A 12156-nucleotide genomic window follows, 5' to 3' on the forward strand; every position below is an offset into this window, starting at 1 on the left:
AGAGAGAGATGAGACGATGGATGTCATCTTTTCGTTTGTCGGAGGAGGAGAGGAGAGCCCGGCTGGAGGTGGCGCTCCCCAAGACCAAGGACATCGTCGCTTCCTCCCCCGTCGTCATCTTTGGGTCCGCCTCCTCCTCCTCCTCCTCTTCTTCTTCTTCTTCTTCTTCAAAAACACTTTTCTCTCAGAAACAACTTAAAGCTTCGCTAGTTGCGGAGAACAACAACAGCTGTTGCTCCGTATTCTTTAACACGACATCAGAAAAATGCTTAGAATTTATTAATGCTCTTTCGATCTGTGTGACAGTTTCTTCTTCTTCTTCTTCTTTCTTTTTTTGTATCGTCTAACGTTTAAATTTTCGAAGTAGGTAGCATATTATCTTTCTCTCAAAAAAAAATTTTTAAATTTTGCTCGTGCAGCAGTTCATACTGCCCCTTGTGTCGACGGGTTAAACAGGTGCTAACGGAGCAGGGGGCGACTTTTACGGCGATTGAGCTGGATGAGGAGAGTTAGTATATATATATTCTCGTTACATATAAATAACCGACTTCATATATATATATATATATATATATATATACACGTCCTTTTTCCTTTTTCGATAATGTAATTCTCTTTTCTTTTTCTTTTTTTAATTGAGTTCTTTGAATCTTATTTCATTAGCGCCGGAACCTTTGTCTAATTTAACTGACAATTAAGACAACTGATCATCTACTCTTCTGGTACCTAAAAGTAAGGATTCTTAATCTTTGTGAGTTTCTGATGGTACGTAATATTTCCATCCGAGTGAAGGCGATGGGTCGGCTATACACTCGGCGCTGGTGAAGTGGACCGGACAGAGCACATGTCCCAACGTTTTTATCGGCGGAAAGCACGTCGGCGGTCACAACTGTAAGTTAATTTGCGCATATATATATATATATATATATAGAGCTAGGCTACTATACTATCGGAAGCACGGAGTCTTCTGTGCTTCCAGCTTATTTTCGATATTGCGACTATCAAATCGTCGATCGGCTCCGTTAAACTTGATCTACAGTATTTGGAGTACCTAGAAAATAAATTTTCTTATTTTTCGATATCATTTGCCTAATGATCGAATGAGCTCAAAATCAACAAATTTCAATGACTGTAGTGAGCCGTTTGTAAGTTTAACGGTGTAGAAATATTCAAATCACGTAAAATTTTGATAGAAAATTCTTTATATACTATATAAACAAGATCAATATCTTTGATTTAAAATTTTAATGTCATATTATTACATTTTGTAAGATTTTATTTTCAGCCGTTGATTTTGAGCCCCTTCGTTCACTAGGCAAATGATATCGAAAAATAATAAAATTTATTTTCTAGGTACTCCAAATACTCTAGATCAAGTTTAACGGAGCCGATCGATGATTGAAAGTCGCAAGATCGAAAACGAGCTGGAAGCACGAAGGCTCCGTGCTTCCGATAGCATAGTAGCCTCACTCTATATATGGAGGCCTTCCGTGCTTCCAGCCTCGTTTTCGATCTTGCGACTTTCGAATCATCAATCGGCTCCGTTAAACTTGATCTAGAGTATTGGAGTACCTTCGAAAATAAATTTTATTATTTTTTCGATATCATTTGCCTAGTGATCGAATGGGCTCAAAATCAACAAATTTCAATGGCCGTAGTGAGCCGTTTGCAAGTTTAACGGTGTAGAAATATCCAAATCACGTGAAATTTTGATAGAAAATTCTTTATACTATATAAAACAAGATCAATATCTTTGATTTAAAATTTTAATGTCATATTATTACATTTTGTAAGATTTTTATTTTCAACCGTTGATTTTGAGCCCCTTCGTTCACTAGGCAAATGATATCGTAAAATCATAAAATTTATTTTCTAGGTACTTCAATACTCTAGATCAAGTTTAACGGAGCCGATCGATGATTCGAAAGTCACAAGATCGAAAACGAGCTGGAAGCACGGAAGGCTCTGTGCTTCCGATAGCATAGTAGCCTCACTCTATAGAGAGAGAGAGAGAGAGAGAGAGAAAGAGAGAGAGAGAGAGAGAGAGAGTTCAGCTGGGATGCTATCGATAGCACGACGTATTTGGTGCTATCAAATTTTCTACCGTTAGATTTATCTCTTTTATCATTTTCATCTGTTCGATTATATTGTTCAACTAACCACCCACTCAACCTTAGAAGGCCCACATCATCCTAACCGTACATTTTTTAATCTAAAGGTAGAAACTTAATAGCACCAAGTCATTAGTGCTATTAATAGTTTCCAGTCCAGTTTTATATGTATATATATATATATAGCCCGGCCGCTATACTATCAATAGCACCAAGCACTTAGTGCTATCAAGTTTTCTACCGTTAGATTAACCCCTTTGATTATTTTTACCCGTTAGATTATACTATTCAACCAACCACCCACTCAACCCTAGAGGGCCCATATTATCCTAACCACACATTTCTCAATCTAAGGGCTAAAAAACTAATAACACCAACAACTTAGTGCTATTGATAGTATTCCAGCCTAATTCTCTCTCTCCCTCTCTCTCTCTCTCTCTCTCTCTCTCTATATATATATATATAGCTAGGCTCCAATATTATTGATAGCAAAATGTTCTTTTTGCTATCAAATTGTTAACCATTCAATGTAAAATTGTAAGGTTGGAATGATATTAGTCCCTTAAGGTTGAGTGGTTCCTACTGGACTATAATATTTAATTCAATGATTAAAAATGATGAAAAAAATTGATTCAAATGCTAAAAACTTGATTGAAAAAAAAAATTTAGCTATCAATAGTATGCTAGCCCGACTATATATATATATATAGTAGGGCTACTGTGCTATTAGAAGCACACCAGCCCTTGTGCTCCTAACTTTCTAACAACCCATCAAGTTTGATGGGTAGTTAGAATAAAAGGGAGAAGAGATGTTAAACAGAAATTCAAGAAGAAGAGAAATTGAGACACCTAATTTCTCTCCAATATCTCTTCCCTTTTTCATTCTAACCATCCATCAAACTTGATGTCTGGTTAGAAGGTTAAGAGCATAAGAGCTACTGTGCTTCTAATAGCACAGTAACCCTACTATATATATATATATATATGTTTTCTTTCATCTGCTCTTTCTATTAATTATTGTAAAAAAAATTAATATATGGTACCTGTAGTTGTGATGCGAGGACAGAGAAGGGAAACTGGTACCTATGCTCGTCTTTAAGCAGGCGCCTCACAGGGTGCCCCGCCCCAAGCCCGCCAGCCCAGCCCGCTGAATGATAGTTAGATCTGCTACCGAATTCGGTGATGTGATGCAGTTAGTTAGGGTGCTCTCTAAATAATAATAATTAATATAATATAATGAATATAAAATATATGCAGCTTTTGCTTATGTTTAAGTAATTTATTCTTCTTTCGACTTGAGAGATATAAATAGTTTGGACTTATTATAAATCGGTTTTTAGCTGGATGTGGTGTATAAAATATATATAGTTTGAGAGCCTACCTTATGTATACTATACTATCTTCTCATTTCTTGACTGATGATCATGAAACGAGGACATGTTCCTTGGATTGAAATGAGGAAGGATATGTTACAATGGTGTCGTTTGATGCGACTAAATCTAACATTTACAAATTTGATTTATCTAATATGTTTATTTTATTTGTATTTTTGAGACTAAGAAATAATTGTTAACATTTAAATTTGATAATCGCGATTTAGTTATATATTTTGATTGCCAATTTATATAATACTAACTTAAATTGCTATCTAAAATTAATAAAATTAAAAAATTACATACTTAAAATTAAAAAATTTTAAAATATACTATTTATAGTCGAATGATATTGAATCTAGGTGTCAATTAATAATATAATATAATTATATACTATTATAATATATATATATAATATATATATATATAGCTTGCGTCTGGATATGCTTATGGAAGCAACGGAAGCGCTCCGTGCTCACTTTGTTTTCGATTGTTCGGGACTTTCGAATCGAACGATCGGCTCCGTTAACTTGATCTAGAGCTAATATTGAATGTTCTAGAAACAATAAATTTTTTGCGATTTTTGAACTAAAATACATATCTTCATACCGGCCTAGTTGTATAAAATTATCAATTTTGTGTGATCTTTTTGCGATGTCAAGGTAAAATGATGATTGAAATTATAATTTGATTTTCTAGCCTTTAATAGTCTGTAACGATTTAACAGTGTGGATCGTCAATTCAATTAAGCTTATCATCCGAAAACAACTTTAAGTTACAGATGGCGATTTATCATAAGAGTATTATACCAGAAGTCTCTCTCTCTCTCTCTCTCTTTATCTCTTCTCTCTCGTCTCTCTCTCTCTCTATATAGTATATTATATATATATATATATATATATAATTGAGCTAGAATACTCTCAAAAGCACCAACCCCTTGGTGCTTTTGAGTTTCTAGTCCTTGGATTTACTCCTTGATTACTACTAACTTTTGGATCAAACACTATTCCACCTACCACCACCTACCACCATCATCTCAACCCTATATCTCTCCATCTAATGGCTAAAAACTCAAAAGCACCAACCCCTTGATGCTTTTGAGAGTATCCTCGCTCAACTATATATATATATATGATTGAGGCTAGCTACTATATTATCTATAGTACCGAAGCTTCGGTACTATAGTCTAGTTGTCGATCTTAGAATATTCAAATCAATGATCCATACCGTTAAATATATATGATTTAGAGTATATGAAGTTCTTAGGAATAAAATTTTAATTTTTTCAACATCGTTTACTTAATAAATAAATCATGTTAAAATGAACGGTAGAAATTGAACAATCTTTAAATTTTTATGATAGAACTTTTGAATTCAAGATCATGAATATTGACCTTGATCTAGATAGTTTAAAGTATTTTTTATCAAAATTTGAATTAATTTAGATTCTTTTACACCGTTAAACTACAAATTCGCCATAGTAGCTATTTAAATTTGACAAGTTTGAAATAGTTTGATTATAAAATAAACTATGTCGAAAAAATATAAAATTTTATTTCTAAAAATTTCAAATACCCTAAATCAATTTTAATGGTATAGATCGTTGATTTGAATACCTTAAGAACGAAAATGAGACTATAGTACCGGAAATCCGATACTCCAGATAGTATAAACGCCTAGCACATATATATATATATATATATATATATATATATAAGAGAGAGAGAGAGTACAACAGCTATGTACAACTAATGTTTTAACAAAATAAGGATATACAAATAAGGTAGATAGAATAACTATTAGTGCTTATTATGTTATCATAAATAAATCTACGCTAATATTCCCTCGCAATTTGAGCATTTCGCAGCCAGATGTGAAGATTGGAAATGAAGTGCAGAAAAACATGAAGTGGTCAATGATTTGGTGAAGATCTGCAAGTTGATACTTAGATGAGATATGAAACAGGGAAAGGTCACCTGCTTGAACTTTCTTCGGTAGGAAATGATGGTCAAGCTCGACTTGCTTGGTGCGTGCATGTAGGACTGTATTAGTAGCAATATATGTAGTATTGAGATTGTCAGTATTTGGAGATTGGGCGCTGTAGTGGTACCATCAATATCACAAAGAAGACGATGAATCCAAATAGTTTCAGCTAGAGTAAAGCTAACGAAATGATAATCAGCTTTCGAACTTGACCAAGAAATAGTTGGTTGTTTCTTGCCAGACCAAGAAATAAGGTTACGTCCAAAAAAGATACCAAAGCCGGAAGTGGAATGGCGGGTGTCTAGGCACCAGCAGTGCGAAGACAGGCAATAAGGAGGCATTAATGTAGCAGAAGAATTGGAGACCGTATTATAAGGTGCCACGAATGTAACAAAAAATGCTTTTGACCACTCACAAGGCCTATGCAAGAACTGGGCAACCAAATTGACAACATAGGAAATGTTGGGACGAGTAAAAGTGAGATACTGTAACTGTAAGGTCCCAACCAGTTGACGATAAGTATAAGAATCCTCAAGCAAACGATCATTGTGAACAGACAGTTGAGTGCTAAGGAGGAGGATTGGAAATAGGTTTGCTCGAAAATTGGCCGTGACAGTCGGAGCATACTTCTGTTGTGTTAAAGAAAGACCATCAGTAGGGGTAGTAACTTTCACTTCCAAAAAGTAATGACAGATTTTAATTGCAGTGTCGAGATTAAAGAGTGCAATAATGAGGAGGAACTGCCTGTTTCAATGATGTTGTCAACATACTACAGAAGCACAAGAATGCCTTGTGAGGACCAAGAAACAAACATATATGGATCAACGGTAGTACTGAACCCCAACTTGGATAAGAAAGAAGTAAAGTGTTGGAACCAAGCGCGTGGTGCCTGTTTATGTTTGTAAATCACCTTCTGCGGCAGACGTGATTAGGATAGGATGGATGTACGAAAGCCGGTGGTTGTTTCATGTATACCTTCTCAGAAAGAACACCGTGAAGGAACAGATTTTTGACATCTAATTGTCGAAGGTCCTATCTAGACAAAAGATCCACCGAAGTAACAGTACGGATAGTAGTAGGTTTGACAGCATGGGAGGTCTCATGAAAAATGGTGTCATATTGTTATTTGTATCCTTGAGTTACAAGATGAGTTTTGAGACGTTCGAAGGAACCATCCGCCTTTGCTTGACGTTAAAAACTCACTTGGACCCAATGAGATTAACAGATGGTGGTGGAGGAACAAGATATCAAGTGGAATTTGACAGCAAGGCTTGAAATTCTTCGTACATGGCATTCTGCCAACCTGCATTCTGAAACACTTCTGGAAAAAGGTTAGGGTCAGCAGGAAGAGTAGAATTCTTAGAAGCTAGGAAAGAGGATGATACATCCTTGTGCTTGGTTAAGAACCTTGTGACCTAGTAGGTGGATTGGACTAAGTAGAATGGATAGGAATATTAGGCAGAGTATGGTCGGATAAAGGTGCTAAACGTCGTATAGGCTCAGTCAGAGGTGTTTGAGGAGGTTGAAATAGGTGCAATGGGTTCTTTAGAAGAGTGTCGTTTGGTGTAGATCCGAAGCTCCTTCTGACTGTCTGTAGAGGCATGTGTTTCAATTCTAGGCAATGGGATAGTAGAATTCTCATTGNTATATATTTTTTTTTTATATATATATATATATATATATATATATATATATATATATATATATATATATATATATATATATATATATATATATATAGTTATGCTCCTATACTATCTATAGTACCGGAATTCCGATACTATAGCCTCATTTTCGATTGTAGGGTGCTCAAATCAACGATCTACACCGTTAAAACTTATCTACGGTATTTGAAATTTTTAGAAATAAAATTTTATACTTTTGCGGCATAGTATATTTTATGATCAAATTATTTCAAATTTGTGAATTTTCAATGGCTGAATTGTAGTTTAACGGTGAAGAAGAATATAAATTTATTCAAATTTTGCTAGAAAAAACTTTAAACTATCTACATGAAGTTCAGCATCCTTAATTTTGAATTCAAAAGTCCTTTTTTTAAATTTTAAAGATTGTTCAATTTCTATCGTTCATTTTGACATGATTTACTTATTAAGTAAACGATTTTGAAAAAAATTAAAATTTTATTCCTAAGAATTTCATATACCTTAGATCATAATTGACAGTGTGGATCGTTAATTTAAATAACCTAAGATTGAAAACGAGACTACGGTACCGAAGCTCCAATACTATAGATAGTATAATAGCCTCATTATATATATATATATATAGTTGAGCTAGAATGCTATCGATAGCAAATAGGCTTCGTTGCCATCCATTTGTTTTCAATGATGGAGCCTCCAAATCGACGATCGGCACCGTTTAATATGATCTATACCACTTGATGCATATGTAGATCAAATTTCATATTTTTTCGATATTGTTCTCTTGTCCATCAAGTAGACACAAAATAAACGACTGAAAATGAATATTCTTTAAAAAGTGATGATAGGAACCTTATAATCAAGATCGAGAGTATAGATCTTGTTCTAAATAGTTTAAAGAACTTTCTAATCAAAATTCAATTGATTTGAATATCTTTACACCGTTAAACGAGAAAATGCCTCATATCAACCATTAAAATTATAAATTTTGAAACCCTTTGATTATTAGGTTAATAATGTCGAAAAGATTTAAAATTTGGTTTCTAAATATTTCAAATGGTATAGATCATGTTCAACGGTGCCGATCGTCGATTTGGAGGCTCCATCATCGAAAACAAATGGGTGGCAACGGAGCCCGTTTGCTATCGATAGTATTCTAGCTAGCTCAACTCTCTCTCTCTCTCTCTCTCTCTCTCTCTCTCTCTCTCTCTCTCTCTCTATATATATATATAATTACTTCTATCTTTTAGAAAGTTATCAAGTCATTTGTACTGTGTAAAGATTGGCCTGCTTGCAATTAGAGGATGTCGGTTAGAATGAGTGGCCTCCTAGGGTTTGATGAGTCGTTGTTGAACTAGTATACATCTACGCACGTAAAAATATTAAAAGGCGTAGATCTAACACATAAAAAATTTACAACACCAAATCTTGTGCTTTTACACCAGCACCCAATACCGGACTATAAATAGATTATATATATATAATATATATAATATATATAAATATTATATATATATAGTAGAGAGAGGGAAGTAGCGCGTTATCTTCTGGAAGCAGGAGCTTCTCCTGCTTCCAATTCTTTCGATGTTTGGACTTCAAACTCGACAGATTCGGCTCCGTTAGAGGTGATCTACGAGTATTTGAAGTACTAGAAAATAAATATTGTTTGATTTTCGATAATCATTTGCCATAGTGGATCGAAAGGCTCAAAAATTAATTTTAACTGGCCGTGTGAGACCTTTGTAAGTTTAACGGTGTAAGAAATATCCAAATCACATGAAATTTTGATAGAAATTCTTATACCATATAAAACAAGATTAATAACTTTGATCTAAAATTTTAATGTCATATCATCATATTTTGTAAGATTTTTATTTCAGCCGTGATTTGAGCTCATTTCCGATTCAACTAGCCAAATGATCATTGAAAAATCTGCAAATTTATTTTCTAGATTTTCAAAATACTCTAGATCATAGTCTAACGTGAGGCCGATGTCGATCTCGATAGTCCAACATCGAAAATAACTTGTAAGCACTGAGCGCTCGTCTTCCAGAAAGCCCATACCTAAACCCACTCTATAATTAATGATAATAATATATATATATAAGTATATATATATATTATATATATGAGAGAGAGAGAGAGAGACGAGAGAAGAGAGAGAGAGAGAGAGGACGAGAAGAGAGAGAGCAGCGGCTGTACCTACTTTCTAGAAGCACGCGAGGCTCCGTGGTCCTGAGCCGTTTTCGATGATGAAAAATTATTCTGAATTCGACGATGACGCTCTTAGACCTTGATCTAGGCTATTTGAATTTCTAAAATAAATAATTTTGCCTCGATTTTTTTATATATATTTACACTTATAGATCGAAGCGGATTCAAATAATTAATTTTTAACTGGTGATATCTGCCGTTTGCAAGTTTACGGATAAGAATATTCAAATAGATAAAATTTGCATACGACAAATTCTTTATATTTAACTACAAAACATCAAATATTCTGATCGAAAATTTTGCTATATCACCACCTTTTATAGGATTTTTATTATTCAGCCGTTAAAATTATTGATTTTGAACCTTTCGCATTCTCTAGGTAAAATGATATCAAAAATTGCAAAAAATTATTTTCTAGAAACTTCAATATACGTTAGATCAAGATTTAACCGAGCCATTGTCTATTCGCAAATTCCATCATCAGTAAACACCTGGACTCAATCAGAGCATGGAGCCTCCGGTGCCCTGAGAGCCGTACAACATTCCTGCTATAATATATATATAATATATAATTGAGCCTAAAATACTTTAAAAGTCACCTACATTTGGTTTTTAAGTTTCTAAGCCCTTGGATCTACTCCTTCATTACTAATATCTTTGGCAGTCAAATACTATTCCACTAACCACACACTACCCCATCATCAAACCTCATTCCTCCATCCAATGAAAAACTAAAACAACCACCACATTGTGCTTTGAGAGTATTCTAGCTCAATCTCTCTTCCTCGTCTCTTCTCTCATCTTCATCGATCTCACCTCTTGCGCGTCCTAACTTCCGCATGTTGAACAGACTCGCGATCGCACGCCACACTACCTCTCTCTTCTCTCTCTCTATATATAAAATTAATATATATAGAATAAGTAGTTAACCTAAGAATATTTCAAAAACACGACGGTTATCTTTAAGTAAATCTTTGATAGGAGTGATAATAGGGTTTAGATATTGGTGGTAGATGGAATATATTTGATCCAAAGCTATTAGTAACAAAAGAGTAAATCTGAGGGTTAGAAATCCTAGAAGGCACTAAGGGATCACTACCACAAAACGGTATTACGATCACTTTTAAATATAGGTACATAGAAAAAAAGCCCGCTAGCTACAATTACCGACACTTTTAATAAAGGTTGCTATAACTGGGTTCGCTAGGTATATAGTGACAGTTAAAGAGTGTCGCTATAACCTAAAAGAGTGCTGCTAATTTACAAACACTTATTTAAACATTTAGCAACCGTCGAAACTCTATCTCGTTGGCTACGGTGGCGGAGGAGGACGACATGAAAGGCTCTTCATCTAGAATTTCAGTGAATTGAGTAAAGAGAGAAGAAAAGATGGTAATTAATTTTTCTTTTTTTTTTCTTTTCTATTTATAATCGGGCCAAATAGACTGGGTGTGGTGGGTTGATTAGAGTAATATTTTATTTTTGGTTGGATTGGGCTTTATATTTAGGCATTAGTAGATATTTTTTTAAGTTTTAGCATAAATAAGACACTTACTCAAAAGTGTCCCAAACATGTGTCCCTATAACCTAATTCTATTGTAGTGAGTGGTGCTTCTAAAAGTATTCTAGCTCAATTCTATGTATAGAATGAAGCTACTATACTATTTACAGTAATGAACCTACTATACTATTTATAATATAGGAGCTTCCGTACTATAGTCTCATTTTCGATTTTATGATGCTCAAATTAATGATTTACACGGTTAAATATGATCTAGGGTATATGAAATTTTTAGAAATAAAATTTTAGTTTTTTTTAATATCGTGTACTTAGTAAGTAAATCATGTCAAAATGAATGGTGAAAATTGAATAATATTTAAAATTTGAGAATAAAACTTTTGAATTCAAAGATAAAAATTGTTGATCTTGATTTAGATAGTTTAAAATATTTCCTATCAAAATTTAAATAAATTTAATTTATTCTACACCGTTAAACTACAAACTTGTCATAGTAGTCATTGAAATTTGATAATTTTGAAACAGTTTGATCATAAAGTAAACTATGTCGAAAAAATATAAAATTTATTTCTAAAAATTTCAAATACCCTAAATTAGTTTTAAAAATGTGGATCATTAATTTGAATATTCTAAAGTTCAAAACAAGACTATAGTACCGAAGTCCCAGTACTATAGATAGTATAGAAGTCTAGCTCTCTCTCTCTCTCTCTATATATATATATATAAATATATAGTTGTTTCTTTCATCTGCTCTTTCTTATTTTTATTATTTCGTAACTACCATGATGCAGTTGTGATGTCGAGGCACGGAGAAGGGAAACTGGTACCTCTGCTCGTCGAAGCAGGCGCCATCGCCGCCCCTGCTGATTGATTAGTTAGAACCTGCATAAACATTTTGCTTGGCATGGTGAATGCAGTTAGTTATGTGCTCTCTGAATAATAATAATAATAATAATAATAATAATAATAATAATGCAGCTCTTGCTGATGTAACCTAATCAATTACTTCTCTTTTCGACTTTTGAATAAATAGTTTGGACCTTGTAATACATCGGTTTTCTGCTGGTGTGTGTGTGTGTATATATGTACGTATATACTTCTGCTGCTGATCATGAAACGAGGAACCTGTCTTGGTTTGAAATGAGTAGAGATGTCAACGGGTCGGATTCGGGGCGAGTTTTTAAAAACCCGAACCCGAACCCGACTCCAAACCCAAGACCCGAACCCGAACTCGAACCCGACAGATTTTAAAAATCCATATCCAAATCCGAACCCGACCAAAAATTCGAAACCCG

At 34.0% G+C, this 12156-nt stretch overlaps 1 protein-coding gene across 1 annotated transcript; it reads left to right on the forward strand.

The window, feature by feature from the left end:
- Window positions 1-11791, forward strand: LOC109703933 (glutaredoxin-like). The gene is made up of 4 exons (XM_020224676.1): window positions 1-124; window positions 420-508; window positions 793-891; window positions 11653-11791. Exons 1-4 carry the CDS (start codon window positions 9-11, stop codon window positions 11730-11732), a joined length of 384 nt encoding a protein of 127 aa, XP_020080265.1. The 5' UTR covers window positions 1-8; the 3' UTR covers window positions 11733-11791.
- The last annotated feature ends 365 nt before the right edge of the window (window positions 11792-12156 follow it).

The sequence above is a fragment of the Ananas comosus genome, unplaced genomic scaffold (assembly GCF_001540865.1).
Source record: "Ananas comosus cultivar F153 unplaced genomic scaffold, ASM154086v1, whole genome shotgun sequence".
Lineage (NCBI taxonomy): Eukaryota > Viridiplantae > Streptophyta > Magnoliopsida > Poales > Bromeliaceae > Ananas > Ananas comosus.